Source organism: Phascolarctos cinereus, unplaced genomic scaffold, assembly GCF_003287225.1.
Source record: "Phascolarctos cinereus isolate Bilbo 61053 unplaced genomic scaffold, phaCin_HiC Scaffold_5;HRSCAF=322, whole genome shotgun sequence".
NCBI lineage: Eukaryota > Metazoa > Chordata > Mammalia > Diprotodontia > Phascolarctidae > Phascolarctos > Phascolarctos cinereus.
The window spans coordinates 400,870,806-400,890,266 of NW_027555958.1; the positions used below are offsets into that span (position 1 = coordinate 400,870,806).

General features: G+C 34.2%; 1 protein-coding gene across 4 annotated transcripts in view; it reads right to left on the bottom strand.

Moving 5' to 3' along the window:
• Positions 1–303: 303 nt before the first annotated feature.
• Positions 304–19,461, bottom strand: part of ODR4 (odr-4 GPCR localization factor homolog) — a 48,278-nt gene continuing 29,120 nt past the window's right edge. For 3 of the 4 annotated variants that reach the window (XM_078156451.1, XM_020984414.2, XM_078156449.1), the window contains 4 exons: positions 15,523–15,708; positions 14,969–15,076; positions 5,886–5,996; positions 304–4,073 (listed from right to left, as the gene is read on the bottom strand). In XM_078156451.1, the coding sequence (XP_078012577.1) occupies positions 4,006–4,073; positions 5,886–5,996; positions 14,969–15,076; positions 15,523–15,708 (473 nt within the window). In that variant the 3' untranslated portion in view covers positions 304–4,005. The remainder of the gene's footprint in view (positions 4,074–5,885; positions 5,997–14,968; positions 15,077–15,522; positions 15,709–19,461) is intronic. The other variant, XM_020984416.2, reaches the window with a different exon arrangement.

A 19,461-nucleotide genomic window follows, 5' to 3' on the forward strand; every position in this document is an offset into this window, starting at 1 on the left:
GAAGTCAGATGCCTTTACGGTTTCAAGCCTGGGGAAGCAGGAAGATACTAGTACCAGCAAGAGCAATAGGGAAGTTAGCAGCAGGTTTTAGGAGGAAGGTAGGTGCAGTTTGGGGAAGTTATAGAATTTGAAGAGCTAGAAGGAAAGGTAAAGCAAATGGGACTAGAAATTGGGGGTGGAGTGGGATTAGGCTTTTATCCTTTTAGTTAGCTGTTATTTCTACAAATAATTAACATTTTTTTCCTTAAAGTTTATTTTTAAAATTGAGCTGTATTACACCAGCTTGAAGACTTTAGACACACGTAAGGAAAAAATGCAAGTTTTATTAATGTAAAACCATGAACAGAATTGGAATGGACCTTAGAGATCATCTAATTTAAGCTCTACTCAATTTTTTAAAAAATCCATCTTTAAGAAACCAATAAGTGGTCATCTGCATTATGGCCATCATTGATGTGCAAAACACTATTCCCTGAGGTAGTCCATTCCACTTTTGGACAGCTCCAAATGTTTTGTTGTTCAGCTGTTTCAGTCCTGTTTCTTTGCGACCCCATATGCGGTTTTCTTGGCAGACAATGCAGTGGTTTGCCATTTCCTTCTCCAGTTCATTTTACAGTTGAGCAAATTGAGGCAAACAGGGTTAAGTGATTTGCCCAGGGTCCTACGCTATTAAATGCCTGAGACTGAATTTGAATTCAGGTCTTCCTGATCCCAGGCCTGGTACTCTATCCACTGCGCCAAATTATTTTGAACAGAAATCTACCTAACGGTATTGGGCATCTTATGAGATAGAAGCCATGAAAAATTTCACCTACTTCACCATCTTGCCTAGATCCAGCTATTTCAACTACTATCAAAACAAAATAATTAGTTCTGATCCATTCTTTTTATAATAAATGCAGATGTGCTGTGCACTGCAGTTTCTTAGGAAATCTTCACTACCTTACGCAGATTCTATGTTTCTCAGTATTCCAGCCAAAAGGATAACTGTTTTAGCTCTTAAAATTACTTAAACTTTGGTTTTATAATAGTATCACAAAAGCAGAGCTTTTGTTGGAAAAAAAAGCATTCATTAGAAAATATGGCAAGTTATGGCAAACCAAATGGTCTATTTGTGAAGAACATCAGGACTGGAGCAAATGGCTGTTTTAATTGTAAATTGAAGGACCAAGGTCCAATTCATAAGATCCTAAGTAGAGAATTGAAAGATGCCTTAGAGACCATTTACTATAACCCACTCTTTTTACTGAGAAGAAAATTAAGGCCCAGAGAAGTTGTGACTTGACTAAGGTTTCACAACTAGTAAGTGATTATCAGAACTTTAATCCAGGTACTATGACTCTAAATCCAGCAGTGTTTTACCTGTAACCACACTCCCATTAATGTCCTTTCTAAATCTATAACAAAAACCTAGTTAGCTAAAGCATAATACAGTTTTTAACAGCTCTGATATACTTGAGTAAGTATTAGTTTCCAGAAATATTATAATTTTGTCAAATTACTGATAATCAAACTTTTAAGGCAGCATTTCATTTAACAAAGTGCTCATGCATTTGGTCTTGGGGCTAAATGTCTAACAAATCATTTAAAATGTGTAATAGACTCGAACCATGTCTTCTATTTAAGACTCATACAGATTTCATTGAAGATGATTATGAATAGAACTGATGATTCTAATACTTTAAGAGTAGGGATGTAGATATTTAAGCAAGGTTCTCTCTATTCCTGTGCTAATCAAGAATAGCTTACATTTATATAGCTTTACTGTTACAAAGCACTCACATACATCTTATCAACTGATCTTCACAATCACTTTGTGAGGTATGTAATGAAATTATTACCCCCATTTTATAAAGAAGTTGAGGCTCATAAATATTAGGAAAGTTAGGCTAATTTCCAATTTTTGATGACACTGAAATCAAATGAAAAATTATACAAACTACAGTTAATGTTAGAAGGGACCTAAGAGGTTACCTAGTTTAATTTCCACACTTTACAGGTAATGAAGCTCGTGCTCACAGAAGCTAGGTTACTGACCCACGGTCATACAACTAGTTAACAGAAGTTGGGAATAAAAGAGTTTTACTAAATGCTAATCCACTGCTCTTTGCACTAGACTCAGAATCCAGGAATTAATTACTAGTAACTGTCCCTCTGACAGATGCAAAATATTAAATATTCACTACCAAAGGTAAAAAAAAATTTTCTAAAATAAAGTAAGTTTAGTTTAGTTTTTATGCCTGGTATCTGAGCATTTTTCCTATTCAGAGCTCTGATCACAAGGGCAAGCTACAGACTCAGCCAACTAAATTGGATTAGTCTAAAATAGAATCTAATTCAAGATTAAACTCCTTTCATTCTTATCACTAAATGCCACTCCACAAATTTATAAACAAAAGGCATTACTGCCAAACTGAACACCCATAGCAACTGAAATTGGCTGGGAATATTTTTCCTACTAAATTCTTAAAAATGAGCTTTTGACTGACCATAAAGTCTTAAGTTCTGCAGTGATTTGGTGGACTCAGAGTCCATTACAAAGCATGGCTTAATTTACTGTGAGTAGGGTTCAATTACCTAATGCTTATTAATATCTGTTTGTCATGTTTGCTTCAGTAACATTCCCAAGGCATTCTGTAGTCCTAGAGTATTAATACAAGAAGTAAGAAAACGTCTGGGCCATAAAGACTAAAGACAAATATGAAGGTCATGACAAGCTAAGCCTGAGCTTCTTTATCTGCAATAGGGAGAATAGCATTTGTTCAGAATACTTCAAAGAGATACCAAAACAACACACTGAAATAAGGTTAATAATATATCTGGTAAAACTGTAGAAAGAAACAGGGTAATTTGGGTCCCCATTAGGGCTTTATATCCTTTTATCCAAGATGCTGAAAATATACAAGTGAGGTATGTTACTTTACTGTAATAATATTATCTTCTCATAGGGGGTTATTATATATACATACACATGTATATATAAGGATTCAAGGACTACATCTGGGTATTGTTTAATATCTCTACCAGAATTTTCACAGTAAGAATATTAGTTTATAGCATGATATCAAGAAAAATCAACTGGTTTTCTGCTGCATTGATGCAGTTTTCTAACTAAAGCGTTATAACATTTTTTAAAGGCCTATAATCCTCAAGCAAGACACAATAAACAGAATAATTAGACTAGCACTTAGAATATACCAAAATTTTTTTTATCAATGATGCCTAAAAAGATAATCACAATACGCTAACGAGAGATACTGAGCATCTACATGGTCTTGATTCCCATGTATTTTATTTGGACCATTCTATCTGCCTGCTGTGGAGGGTCCAAGGTGTCAGCCTACATGGTAGGCTTTCTTTCCCAATGTGTGATCTGCCCAATCATTCTCCCCTACAAGGAACATGAGGCATCCTTCTATGGTACTGAGATTTTTATACATCCTGATTGGTGTCACAATTCAAAAAGACAATAAATAATGGCTTCTGTGTATACATTGTTTTTCTTCTAAAGCACTGTATATACATTTCCTTAGACCCTCACAACAACCCTGTGAGGTAGGTAGTATTATTACTCCCATTTATAAACAAGGAAACTAAAACTCAGGGAAGTTAAAATGATTTGCCAAAGTTCTCCCAGATAATAAGTGATAGAAGCAGGACTCAAACCTAGGTCTTTTGACTACAAGTTCAGTAGTCCTTCTACTACACCACATTGTTGCTATACCTGTTTTTGTTTTTATTTTTTATGGTTAATAACCTTCTATTACATGTAACTTAAATTTTTAGTTAGATAAGCCACTTTATTTTTGGAAACCTCTTCCACCTACAGTAATGGCATAACTACACAAGGCAGAGAGAGATCTTATGACAAATCAGAAGTATACTTATTAGCCATTTATGGAAACAGATCTGCCTGTTATTCTTTAAGTCCCTAGGTCTTGCTTGCATCTTCAGGATCAGCCCCTCATTCCTGGTCAGTGTTCCCACAGCTCCTTGTGTCTAATATTAGTCACTGAAGTAATGAAAGGAAAAGCCCGCAGCAAGGAGTGCCACTGCAGCTGCTATCGCCACACCTACAATTCAAACACACACACACAAAACATGAGTGACCCAAAACAGAACACTTGAATGATTTCCAGGACCAGAGAAAGAAGGGTCAAAGTCAACTGTGGCACAAGTGCAAACATTCTCTCTGATTTACACAACAAAGTATAAAGAAAGAGGAGACACTAGAAGTGGCCCCTCTATTTCTCAGAGGATTCTTCTTATTCCTGTTCATTGTTTTTCCATCTCCACAGACAGAAGATGGTCCTTCTACACTCTGTAGATACAAAAGTCTTACCTTTAATTCTTAATACATTTTAAGTATTGTTACATGCCAGGAAAATCTTATTCTGAGGAAAATATGCTTTAAAAAAAATTTCCCCCCAATTACACATAAAAACATTTTTTAACATTTGTTTTTTTAAAACTTTTTAAAACTCCCTCCCTCTCCCATCCCCTTGTTGAGAAAGCAAGAAATTTGATACAGGTTATACATGTGCAGTCATACAAAACATATTTCTATGTTAATCATCCTGTGAAAGAAAACACAAAAAAACAAGAAAAATTTAAAAAGTAAAGAGAAAGTATGCTTTGATCTCCATTCAGACTCCATCAGTTATTTCTCTAGAGATGGATAGTAAAAGTGCATCCCAGGTCCTTTTCCTCTCAGAATCTTAAGTTGCTTAGATGTAAATGGCAACCATCTACTTCACAGCCTTCTAAATAAAACTCAAAGTAAGGGGACAAAAAGTTTATGATTGCCACAAAAAGAGAACAATATTTAAAAAGCTGTACCAACAGATTTTTACATAGGTATTATATCTGTAGAGGGTAGTTTTAAATAGTAGTGAATAGGTCAATGGAGTTCAATTCAACAACCACTTATGAAAGGCCAACTACTACGTGCCCACCACTGGTCTAAGTGCTGAGGATACAAAGACAAAAATGACTGCACCAGCCATCAAGGAGTATATTCAGTAGAAACTTGCCTCTTAAACAAGTCCCAACTGCTTGCCACCTTAGTGACGTATTTGTGGCTCATTTTAGATGAGATGAGAACATATTCGGGTCAAAGCTTATGGACCAGGAAAAGGGGAAATAGCCATTAGGTGACAGAAACAGTAACTCTAACTTGCTCATTCATCATGCTGAGTCTGATTTCTCCTTAAAATAACAAAAATCACTTTTTGGAAAACCAAGAAGTATGAAAATTTTTTAGGTGAAAAAGAATTGTGACTAAATTAGCACAGTGCCTGGCACATAGTAGGAGCTTAATAAATATTTACTGATTTAATGACCAAATGACACCAAAGGTCTTGACCATTTAAAAACTCTTTCATAGCCTGTGACATTCATAGGCTATAACAGTCTAAAACAATAACAAAAACATGTTTAGTTCAAAGCATTCGAACTTCTAACTTAAAGTTCCTATGAAGTTGAGCAGGCAGCACTATTTCTGTTTTTACAGCTTAAAACACACATCAAGAGCACAACAAATGTTTGATATTCCGAAATTCATATAACTAATCAGTGATTCAGCCAGCATGAAACTCTAGTCTCTCAATATCCATGCCAACAGCCAATGCTCTAGCCAAACTGGACTACCTATTCCCCAGACTACATATATCACTGTGAGCCTAAAACCAGGATTACAGGGTTTTTTTTTTCTTCTCAAAATATATAAAGATCAGTAACTACTCTTCACAAAACCAAAAATATCAGTATGAAGTTTTTAAGAAAACAAAGTTAGAAAATTATTCGTGACAAGCAAAAATAGCTAAACTCACATTCCAGAATAATGTTTTTATAACGTTGTATACAAATGACCAGAGGTAACACACCTATGTTTTGCTGAATTCTCAATGCCACTGTAGTTTTAACCAGATGCTTTGGTTGATCATCATATGTGTCTTCTGGAATGTCTTCCCTTTTCATACATGAATTTATACTGGCTGAATGAGAGAAAAAGGAGTAATTATTAAAACAAGTACATAATAGGAGTAATTACTCTCACAATTCAGTATAACTTAAAACATTATAAACAAAAAACATAAGGTTAAGTTCCTATTTCATTCTTAGGTCCAGATTATGACACACTAAATTGCGCTTTTAAATTTGCATAGGGTGCTATGGAATTGAGAAAAAGGCATAAAATACACAAACCCCATCCTTAGTTTAATATTCCCTTTTTCCATATAGCTGTAGATTTCTGAATTTCAAAAGTATCCAAAATATGGGCAAATAAAAATCCATATTCAATGCCCTTTATAAAGATAAGGGATATACAAATAATTCCGAATGACATCCTCAAATTGTTATAAGTTTTCTGCCCAAGGTTCACAAAGTGAATTTCAGTGTTATAATACCAAAACACATATGGAAACTGGCAAAATAGTACTCTGATACATCCAAGAAATAAAAGAAGCAAGAAAAGACTGAGCCCATTGAGAGGATCCTCAATGAAGAAACAGAAAAATATGCACAAGAATAGCACAAGACACAGGACAAGTAGGCATGGGGGTTTGTGCTGTGAATAGTATAATGAACACCCACACCAACGACATTGAGGATACACCAAAATAAGCTTTTAGTCTACCACACACCACCTATGGGATGTTGGTCAAGTCACTTCATCAATCAGTGTCATTAAGGTTCAATGATTCTACCAGGATAAGCATCCTTTAAAATTGGGATGACACCCAAAAAAGAAAGGTTAATTGACTTTCGACAATTTTGTTGACAGTTTAGCAAAGATAATTCTGGTTATTCAAGTTGTTAAATTTAAGGAGGGGGAGCAATTTTTTTAATTCCTAGGCTTAGGAGAAATAATTTTATAGAGATTACCTGTGTGATAGGATCAAAAATTTTTATGGCTAGAAGGGGCCTTCTCTGTCATTTTACAAAGAAACTGAAGCCCAGATGATTGAAAGTGAACCAGCAGCCTAGAGACAAGAATCTTCACGTCCCAATAAACGGATTAAGAGAAAAGAAGAGGTACCTGAAATAGAGAGCTGCAACATCAAGATGAAGAGATCACAGAATCTTAGGGTCATAAGGAATACGGAATCAGAGGATTTTAAAGTTGGACAGGACCATAGAGATCATCTAGTCCTAGCTCCTCCTTAGGTCCTCTCATTTTTTTTTTAATTGGGGTTAAGTGACTTGCCCAGTGTCACACAGCTAATAAGTGTCAAATGTTTGGTCTGAAGCCAGATTTAAACTCAGGTCCTCCTGACATCAGGGCCGGTGCTTTATCCATTGCACCACCTAGCTGCCCCTGGTCCTCTCATTTTTATAGACCTGTAACATACCCAACAAGTAGTCATGCATCCTGCGCTTGAAGACTGCCAAGGATGGAAATGTGCTAATCTCCAAATAAGCCTATTTCATTGCTGACAGGAAACTGCCTGACACAGAGCCTAAATCTACCTCACCATTAACTTCCACCCAATTCTTTTACTAAGCAGAACAAGTGTAACCTCTCTTCCACATGATAAGACTTCAAATATCTGTAATAATATCATGTGTCTCCAGAGACTTTTCTTCTCCTCAATAAAGAGCCCCAGCTCCTTCAACCAAATTTTATAAGGACACAGTTTCTAATACCCAAACGACATATCATCCTCCTCTGGACCAGCTCTAGTTGACCAGTCTTACTAAAATATGGCACCCACAGATGAACATAATTTTCCAGATGTTGTCCAGGGTGCAAGGCACAGCAGCATGACCACAATCCATGCCTTTCTTAATGCCAACTAAGATTGTTAGCTTTCTTGGCTTCCCTGCCCCAGTACTGATTCATATTCAGCACTATGGCTACTCTTATTTCATTTTATTAGATTCATATTGTTATGGTCTTTTTGGATATTGACTTTGTTATGATCTTTTTATATCTCATTTCTGACATTCAACATGCTAGCTACTGAACAGCATATGTAAATCTAAAATGCATGATATTCAAACTATCATTCAAATTATTGATAAAAATATTTAACACAGAGTCAAGGACTACCAAAAAAAAATCTTTTTTGATGTAGAAGCAATTTGTGCAAGTTGCAGAGGGGCAGATTTTATCAGCTCAATTTCAGTTTCCTAACAATTAGAGCAATCGCAAAATGAAATGGAATACCTTAAGTTACAGAGCACTAAAACTCCTCAAGCAAAAGGTGGATCACCTCTTGTCATCTTGTCAAATGTTAATAAGGGAGTTCCTTTTTTAAGGTAGAGGTTGGGCTAGAAGTCACCTGAGATATTTTCCAACTTGAGATCCTGCTGATATTGACATTGTCAATCCCAGCTAATTATGAACTTTAGTGCCCCTCATACTATTAAAAAGGCAGAATCATGCCATTTTTTTTCTTCTGTTTTTGCACTTGATTCTATCATATATACATGTTTTAAAATTTTAAGCTGTTTCATTAGTTCCCTATGGATGCACGTTGTCTTGTTAAACAACTGTTTTCTGCTTCAGCTGATTTAGTGGTGCATCTTCAAGAAGGAACTTAAGATCCCTCTTGGACCAACTTTTCTTAAGAATTTTACACTACAGCTTCCTATCCATTCTTTCACTGAACTCTCTGAAATCTGTTCTGCCCAACCCTAGGATGTGCGCCAGACTACCAGGCTAGGCTTTTCACTTTATCACAAACTCTAAGGAGTGGTAACTTCCTGCCGAGGTTTCCATCATTTCTACTTCAGTAACCAGTTCTTTCCTGTTGAACAGGATTCAGAATAACACTTCCCCACCCTCCCACCCCCTCACTTCCTATACCTTCAAAAGAATAAAATAATCTTTAAAGACAATAATTTAACAATTGCTCTGCTTGTGGCAGAAAAAGCTCTAGAAGCCAAAATACAGTTGAAAGTTCCTCCCTACTCCCACGATTACACCATACCTCTGTGCTAGGTTTCTGATTTATTCCCTGAATTCTATCTGTTTTCCTCTTTCTAGTCAGGTAGTCTGTAGTATATTCACAATATAATGTTGCTATTTCTTCCCTCACTGAGCTTTACCCAAATGTTCTCCATCACATTCCTCCTCTATGGATCCCTGATTTCTCAATGTTACAGCACTATTCCTTTTGAATAAGGCATACCCCTCCAAAGACATATTCCATTCACAAAGCCTATTCCAACAAGTTTTAGTCATACCTGTGAAGTCCAATTTACTTCCTTGCAGTAAAAACCCTAGTTTAAGTTACTACCCGTGCTTTGTACATGTCTCATATAGATATATGAGAACAAGAAATTTATTCCTGTATTCTAGGGGGTGGGGTGGGATGGGTAGGTAGGTATACTGTTCCCCTATGAAAAGATATCTCTGCAGACAGTCTTTCTTCCTATGTTGTATCCACCACTCTTAATGGTATCCAGCATAGAACACATATTCCAGCAGTTTTCACTTTTCTTCCCTTTTCACTTTAAATCTTGTCAAGATTTGTAAGATTCCAGGCAAACATTTTCATTGGACAACATTAGATATATTCTGTATCTGACCAAGTGCTAGTCCTATAATTTGAACTCTAGAAATTCAAATCCTATTTTCAGTCACCATTAAAACAAACAAAAAACCATTCACTTACCAAATCTGCCCTTTTTTGGAAGCCTTGGCTTTTAGCCAACTGAACTGATGAAAATAGCATCATCTCTTCCTCTAAGGTTTTCAGTTCCTTGCTCAGGATTTGATAATCCCTAATAATGCTTTCTAAACTCCTTCAGCAATATCACTTGTCCCCACATGAATCATCAAAAAGGTGTAGTGGCAGTGGTCCCAGAGGGGTGAAAATGTATATGGAGATTATTAATATCCCAGAAAGAAATTTACTTTTATTCTCTGACATAACATTTTACTATTCCCTTATTTCTATCCATGGCACCATTCTTCTTTTTTGTAAGGCTCAAAATCTTTAAATTATTTTTAACCTTTTTCTTATCACTGCCTTTATAAGAAATTATAGCTACCTTGCCCTACAGATCTGCTCCTGAAACTCCTCCTTCATTGATGCCATGTGGGTAGGTAACCTGTAGCTCCTTCCCTTGAAATACCTCCAGAAAAGGTCTTTTCCATTCCATTTCCATGGCCAACAAACTACTCCAGACTTTAAATATCTCATGCTAAATTACTAAGATAACCTCTTAATTTATTGTTTCTCAGCCCAACTGCAGACTGATAAAATAGTTAAACTATTTTATGCCTACTGCTCTACATGCTTCCATTACCTCAGTAAAGTAGTTCTAGTAGCTCGGATTCAATATTTCAGTAACTTTTTCTACTTGTATTTATTTGTATCCCCAGCACTTATTCCAATGTTTCTCAAATAGTAAGCACTTAAAAAATGCTTTTTCACTCACTCATTTATTCAAATTTAAGAGTTTTACCTCAATCTGAGTCAGCAGTGTTTTTTTTAAACTGGCAAAAAAAAAACAATGGTAAAAATGAGTTTCACTAAAATTTCAAACATAAACTACTCCACTGCTGTCACCAAAGTCTATTAAGTAAAATACATTACTAAGTGAACGTCTACATTCTAAGATGACTAACATACCTAAAAAAGGTAAAAGCCATAGACACTCCAATCTTACAAACTCTTTTCTTCCTTTAATTATATAAAGGTGTACTATTATAAGATTCTACTCATTAAAGAACTTATTTTAACAAGTAACCTCTAGGTACCTAGATTATACAATGGAGATAAATAATCTAGTACATAACAAGGATTATCTTAGAAAAATAAAGCCATTAGAACTAGATCTTTAGCACTCCTCAATACCTAAATTCTACTTCTGACCACAAAGTTCATTTTGAATTGGTACCAATCTCAGCAAAACATTATTTCAAGGTTTCTCATCTCATAGAGGTGACCCTGAGTTCTTGAAGGCTATGTATATTTAAATTCCAGAAGGCCCTTCTAGGTCAGATTGAACATCTGTTTTCTAAGGTTCAGTCTAGCAAATTTTAGACAGATTCATCACCATAAAGTTGACTATGAATCTTTCAACCACATCAATTTGTTAAACCATCTACTAAGGAAAGGGTGTGTTTTGACCTACAAATGGTAGGTATAGATGAATTACTAAGGTAACTATCAAGTACTAGATTTAAATGTCAAAAGCTGTATTTTCAGGAAAACCTATGTACACAACATAAACTATCATCTCCACACTAAAAGAGATGGACTATTAATTTCTCATGATGCAAATCTTATCTAATGAAAATGACTATATCATATGAATCTATAACTGAAAAATATTCTATACATGACTTCCAGTCTACATAGTACAAATAAAATTCAGATTTATTATTAATAAGAAAAATTCTGGACTTTAAAATGTTGATTATTAAACATGTATTTTACTTTAACATTTTATTGTGATACCTCTATGGTTCTTATATCTTGTTTTATATCTCGTATCTCCTATCTCCTCTTAAAACTATAGTGATAATACTTTTAAAAATTCTCTCATAACACCTAAAACATTATTTATAAATAATAGGTGCTCAAAAGACATTTGCTAAATATGTTAAATGAATGATTTAAAATGATTACTCATATTTCTTAGAAAAATTTATGATACTCTATGTTGATAATTATCTTTTATGTTTTTTCCCATCTTTTTCATTAGATTACAAACACAAGGGCCATGTCTACTATTTCCTTTCTAACTCTGTACCAAAATGCTCTTCACAAAGAAGCATGTCATTTTACTACAATTTTCATAACAGAAAAAGTATATTTATTCACTAAATGACTATAAATATGTGATTAGAACCTATACTTTACCTGATTTTGGCATTTAATAATTTCACAAACCTCAATTCAATCACTAAGCATCTTTTTTGTGCAAAAATAAATATCACTTTTTAAACAATGTATGAGAGAATAAAATAGGGCTTAGTTTAAGAGCATTACAAGGTACAAGTTAGAAACTCTTGTTTCAAAATTAAACATTTCCTAAATAAAGTGAAAACTGGTTTAAACCAATTTGGCGAAGTGAATTACATATCATACTTATACTGCACACTTCACCTTCCAATTTTCTTCATCTAGTGTCATCATTTCCACTGAGAGTTCTCTGCAGCTGAATGCTTATGTCAGAGCATTTTTAAGTTTTTGAGAACTGAATGAATGATAAGAACCATTTGCCAGCAACAGCTGGTAGACAAAAGAGGTGATAACAGCAATGAGGAGACACAGTGCCTGGCAGCTTTAAGTAGGCACTTAATAAATGCTTTTGGAATTGAGTTAAAATGACACTTTCTTAAGAGAAGACAAGAGGGAGAAAGGACATTAGTGGCAAGGAGAGCATGTGGGAATTCTTTATCTGGTTATCATCAATTACATCTTTGGATCTCTGAAACTTTTTTGTCTCCATGACTTTAGAACTGTCTCATAATCCTCTCAAGGTCTTCAATAGCTTTGAGAAATCATTCCTGACCAGGTTGCTGCCAGTTATTTCCACAAAGAGGTATCATAACAGTGGAAATGTTTGGATTTTGGACCTGATAAAAAACAATGTGGTTGTCTGGTACTTATACTATGTTACCAGCCGCTTGTATAGCAACATTAAATTGACTTCTCCCTCTGGCCTCCTCTTGCCCTAATGCGAACTATTCTTTCATTCAGCTATTAAATTAATATTGAGGAAGATTATGAATAGATGTTTGGCAGATTTTTGTGTCTTGTGAATTCAGCAAGAAGTACAAGAAGCTGGGAGGCACAGCTTCCACGAGATGACAGGATTAAGATCCAAAATTATTTCAACAGATATGAATGAAAGCAATAAGACAAAATTCAAGAGAGATAAAGGTAAAGCTTGCATTTAAGTTTTTAAAATGTCACCAGGAGAGGATGGGTGGAACATAGCTTGTTAGGCAGCATTCACATTATCTAGGAATTGTGTAAGCAGTGACCCACAGTTTAAGAAGTGCTGAAGAGGTCATGAGTAGACAAAGTTTAAGAAGACCCAGTCTAAGGTATTAAGGAATACTTAATTGTAATTGAAGAATGATGCAGCTGCTAAAAAATTTTTTAAAAAAACTTTAAAAAGCCAATACAAACTTAGGCTGCATTTTAAAACTACTACTTATTATAGGAAATAAGAGTTCTATAGTACTTTGAAAGGTCAGATTACCTCGAGAGTATTATATTTAATTCTAAGTGCCACATTTTAAGGACACTAGAATATGTCTTAAGGATGGTAAGGATATCTGTCAGTAATGTGAAGTATTGATTGTAGGAACAAGTACAGCCTGAACATGATGTCTAAGGAGACATGATAACTGTCTTCACGTATCTGAAGAGATGTTGTATAAAAATGAGCAGAAGATGAGTTCCACATTGCTTCAGAGGACAGGACATGGATGCTACAGGATGTTACAGATAATTTTTTTTGCTCAATATACTTGTACTTATTCAAATACGGATTTGGTTTTTTGGGTCTTTCCCCACTCTGAGATTCTGTGAATACAAAACACTATTAATAATTGATGCTATCTAAAAATACAAAGACATGTCTCATGAACTGAGTTAAGGACATGCTAGATGACCATCATTTTCAGGGGTGCTAGACAAGAGATTTTCAGGGATTAATTGGGAAACAGATTAGATGACCTATATACTCCTTCTTTTTCCATTCTGAGCCTATGACTGGCTAACCTGCTAACTGGCTTTCCCTGTTAACAGGGAAAGTTCATGGCACTGCTCTGTGGAACCATTAAAATATTCAAGGTGGCACAAAAAAAATAAGACTTGTAAAATGACCTATGGTTATATGTTCAAAACAAAACCACGTCTTTAAAATTATGATATTATTATTGGACATTATATACTATTTAATGATGATATCATTTAAAACATAATAGTTGCCACAAAATCAAAATATTCAACATTTTTAATTTTTTCCTTCTTTTTTCACTGTAAAGCAAACTTTTTATTCCTCATCATGATTAGCACTAACACCTGGAGTTATCAACTTAGAAAAAGTTGGTGGTCTCAACTCACACCTGAGGCACTACAGTTAGGTTGGAAATTCACCAATCAGTTACATGACTCACCATAGTAACAACAGTGCTTGAATTAAATACCATAATCCAGTTCCAGCCCATACAGTAAACATAAGGGGGTGTGGAAGTAGAATAAAAAAAGGTACCATAGCAACTGATGAATAACTATGAAATTTGCAAAATGTACTGAGGGGAAAGTTGCTGTCCTGAGGTTTAAAAGCACTTGTTTTTTTCATTATAAGGAAAAAAAAGACAGGTAATAATGTGCCTACGAGAACACTCATGGACACTGTGATAGTCCAAATGATGAATTGTTCTTTCCTGATACCTACCTTTGTCTACAGAATTAATACTTTTTTCCTATTTTAAAAAGTTATCTTAGGAACATTATAATATTATTTCCTAAGATAATGCTCACATCCATTTATATACATTTCTTGGGAATTCTGTAGGATAAAATAAAATAAAATACAGACATCCAAAATACATGCCCCAATATGACAGAGAAAGATGAAAATGGGGAAGAAACCACATTTGACAACAGGCATAATATGCTCCTAAAGAGTATAGTTTTGGAAATTTGAAGGTATCTTTCAGGTTTGCCCCCTTCCAGCAGACATTTCCTTCTGTTATCTTATAAGTGTTTATTTCTTATCTGAGGGAGGTGTGGCAGCATGAAGCCACTAAGATAATGGAGTTCTGAGAAAAATTCCATGAATTACAAAAGGAAGAATATGAAACTTCATAGTTCTTCCTATTAGGGAGTCAGTCATATTCTACATTATTTTTATCTCATCAAGAGCCCCCTCCATTATTTTGAAAACAGTTGAAATACTGTGATGCTGTGCTAGAAATTGCTATCAACACTGTGCCAATCTGCCAACATTCACTATATATTTACCATTTATTTACTATAAATACCTGCAGAGTGGCACGGTGATAGACTGAGTTCCTTGGAATTAGGAAAACCTGGGTTAGATTCTGCCCCCTGGAACAGTGATGACAAGCAAGCCACTTGAACTCTGTGCCCTGAGAAAGTTCCCAAACCAATGAAATCACAGAATGCATTAACATTTAAATATTAACAATGGTATTTAATATCCTCTGGGAAGGAATAATCTTTATAAAGATTATAATTTGAAATGCCTTATTTAAAATGTTATGTCAGCATGCCCAAAACAACCATAAGATGTTTAAAAGTTAAACTTTTATTGATCTTTTAATTGATTCCTCACTATAGTTTAATCATGTGTTTAATAATAACTTACCTTTATGTCAGACTTAATAGTTTGCAAAGTACTTTCCTCACAGAAACAAAGTAGCATTTTACAGACGAGAAAATGAGGTTCAGAAATTATGTGTCTCTCTGGCGGTCACAAGACTAGCAAGCAGAACATTAAAAACTGGAGCTCAAGTCCATATGTTTACCATAGCTACAATGATGCCTTCTTTTTTAAACAAGATCTTATTTTTACCTGTATTGATTTCCTCTGCAATTTCTAAATCATCTATTCCTATGTGCTGATCCAACAATTCCATAAAATGTTCCTGTATCTCCCTAGTCGACTCATCTCTAAATTTATAATCACACAGTTTTACACTGGATCCAGGAATGGGGGCAAATACTCGATGTGGCAGAGCATAGAATTCTTTTTCAGAATCTAGAAGAAAACATAATTATTATCATGTAAATAATATTATTACTGGCTATGAAAAAGATACTCGTGCAATGGTGGCATCACTAAATCAAAATTATAAAAGACAAAAAAAAAAAACCAGATGAAGAGACCTTTCTATCCTCTTCAACACCTGAACAATTTAATTAAACAAACAGTGATTAAGTATCTACTATATGCAAGGCACTGGGAATAAAAAGACAAAAATTAAGCAATCCTTGCCTTTGAGGAGTTTACCTACTAAAGGAAACAACATGCCCATAATACAGAATAAATACAAAATAATCAGGAATTTTTTTAAAATGCTTGCTGAATTGAATTAAATTGAAGAGGGAGAAAGCACTAACAACTGGGGGGATGTGGAAAAGCTTTCCTGAGATCATGGCATCTGAGCTGAGCCTTGAAGGAAATTAGAGATTTTAAGATTCAGAGGTGATAAAGGCATTCTGGGCTTGTGCAAAGACAGAGAGAGAGTCAGCAGAAAGTACAAAGTTTGGAAAACAACAAATAGGCCATTTTGGATGGAGCACAGAGTAATGTGAAGGGGAATAATATCAAATAAACCATGAAAAGTGAGTAGAATCCAGACTCTTCAGGGATTTAAATGTAAAGGCTGATTTTGCTATACTAGAGGGAAGAGGATACCACTAAAGATAAATAACATTTCATTAAAAGAAATAGGTTTATAAGAACAAAAGATATCAATAAAATAATTTTTAAAAAGTAATCAGGTTATGAAAACTAAAATTGTTTCCCTATTTCTTCATACAAATAATTTTATGTACAAGAACATATAAATATAAAAATTTAGTCTATGGTTTATATTATTTAAAATTATGCTTAAAGAGTAGCCTACTCTTTAAAAGGGTATATTCTTTGCAGAATGTATTCTTTCACTAATAGATTTAAAATGATTCTTGTGGGTTTTATGTTGTTACTTTTCAAATTATGTCATACCATCATTTTCCTCACGCTTTTCAAGTCACAAAGTACTTATAAATGACAAAAGTTACATTTACTTGTTAAAGAACCAACCAAAGACTTTAGATATAAAGTGAAAAACAATCAAAAATTCCTTAAGTTTCACAGGAAATGCAAAAATTAGCATATTTTTCTAGCTCTAGCACATTATCTACCTTTCAGAGACAAGAAATTAAATTCTCCTCTTTGATCAGACTGCCTCCTAGCTGTAAAATCACTGAACTGCAATTAGCCTTGTAACTTTTCTTAATTGTCCAGTTTCTACATTACATACACACACATATACAGATATAATAATAATCATTATTATTGTTAATAAGCTAAAAATATCATGTGGAACTCATAATTTGTGCCAATGGGAGAAATATTAGAATGCAAAATAAAATTTAGTGTTTTGAGCTGCATTAATATGCTACTAATAGAAAAGAAAAACCTTAAAAATATGTTCCCTATACATTAAAGACTGCACATTAAATGTGGGGGTTTAATTAATTTCGGAAACAAGTTAACATACTGTTAACAGAAATATTAGCAAAGAACAGAGAGAAAAAGAAGGAAAAAAGGTAAGAAAAACACATTTCTAACTTCTTTTTTTCAGAAGCTAAATTAAATTTATTTGCTAATGAGTATAGGTCTTCTAATTAGTTTACAACTGAGTACTGGTCTTCTAATTAGTTTATAACTGATGACAAAAATGGAGATTACTAGGGGTATTTTTTTAAGGTAACAGTTTTTTCTTTTTAAATATACTAAAAACTCAGAAACAGAGGGAAGATAATTCTGCCATTTCAAAAATCATTCCTATATTTATTTTCATTTTCAAAGAGACATTTTAAAATGGAGAACCCAAATCTGCCTTCCACAGATCCAGAGGCAAAAAGAAATCTAATCATTTAAGTTAAAAAGAAATATACTATGCCCCCCACATAGATCTCAAATTTATTTCTCTTTAAAAAAATGATTACATTGTTATACCAGAGCAACAAAATAAAAGTTAATCGTAAGCCACTGGTTATGGTTCTTAATTGTTTTTACTAGTACTATAAGTGGCTTTATACAATTATATAAAGCTGGTCATCCACAACTTCAAAGAAAGACATCTGTGTTTATTTAAAAGATTATATAGTAAAATAAATATGTCCTATACAGATCTCAAATTCATGTAAGGGTGCTGTGGTTTACATAAATTTTATATTACGTATTCCAAATATCACTCTTTGTAAGATTTTCCTGATAGACAAAGAGTAGGATGCTAAAAAAACTTCATATGAACCATGAGACCCAAATAGTCTTTGTCATGATTCTGTCCTCTAGTTCTTGGATTTCCTCACAGGAACATACTTTGTTACTTACAATGCTACCATCTTCTTCCCCAGCCTCTGCTCTTATCTATTCTGTTTCTTTTCAATAAAGTGTTCCCAAACAGAGCCACAGTCCAGTAACAGGTTTCATCTCACCTAGTATCAGTAATCCCTACGAGATCAAATTGTCCCATTGCGTTAGGACCTCTGAGAGCTCCTCATCTGATTTCTGAACTTTGAACATTTGTATACACAAGACACTTGAGGCAAAGGCTCCTTTCATAGATTTCGTCTCCTCAAAAGAGGTTTTGGGCATCTCAGCTGCTTTTCTTCCCTTCTGTGAGACTATAATCTATAGTACCTTTCTTAGACCACAATCCATGCCTTGCACCCAAACCACGAGTGTCCCCCCGTGCCCTCATCTTCTCTCCCTTCACTGTCTCTCTCTTGATGACCTCATCAGTTTCCATGAATTCAGGTATTATATATCTGCAGATAACTCCTAAACAGGAGCAACTAGGTGGCACAGTGGCCAGGGCTGAAGTAATAAAGACTCATCTTCCTGAGGTTTTAAGCTTTAATAATTTAAAATTGTACCAAGACTTTGGAATTCTCTATATTTTGTTATATAATTAATATCATTCTATTATATTATATAATTTGCATCATATAATGAAATTATATAACTATGATATGTCTATGCTAAACACCTCATACTCTAACAAGGGCCAGAACGTAGTCATTCAACTTGCAAAGTGATTTTTTTTCTCTTTTCCTTTAAAAAATATTATTCTTCCAAGAAGGGATCCACAGGCTTCATCAGATTGCCAAAGGAGTCTGTGACACAAAAAAGGTTAAGAACACCTACTTTAAGGGATGCAACATTCAATCTGTGAGTTAAGTCATGGAAATGCTACTTTGAGATATTAAACAGGTAAGTCATCAAAATGTTCAAAACATTACTCTGAATATAAAGTAAAAAATACTGAATGAGGCCAAATTTTTAAAAATGATTAAACATTCTTAAATGGCATAAGTAATAAATACTGTTTACACAAAGAATAATAATATGATAGAGTCTTTATGGTATACCAGGAACTTTCTTTACAACACTGGGAGAAAAGTGGTATGATTATTATGTCCATTTCATAAATAAACAAAAGAATTCTAGAAAGTTTAAATGACTTATCCACAGAGGCAGAGCTAGTTGGTGTCAAAGGAAGAACTTAAGTCAAGGTCTTACTTTTAAGCCTTAGAACACAAAGAAAGTACAGTCAATTCAGTGTCTGTCTAATAGTGGTAACAAGAAAAGTTCTATGGGAAGACATATCTACCTTCATGGCATCATCTTAAAATGTTAGGGATGTATCTAAGCATCCCTAGCACTCAAAAATAACCCATTATGTATCTATTATCTATATACCAATCATGAATATTTAAAACTTATATTTTAGTC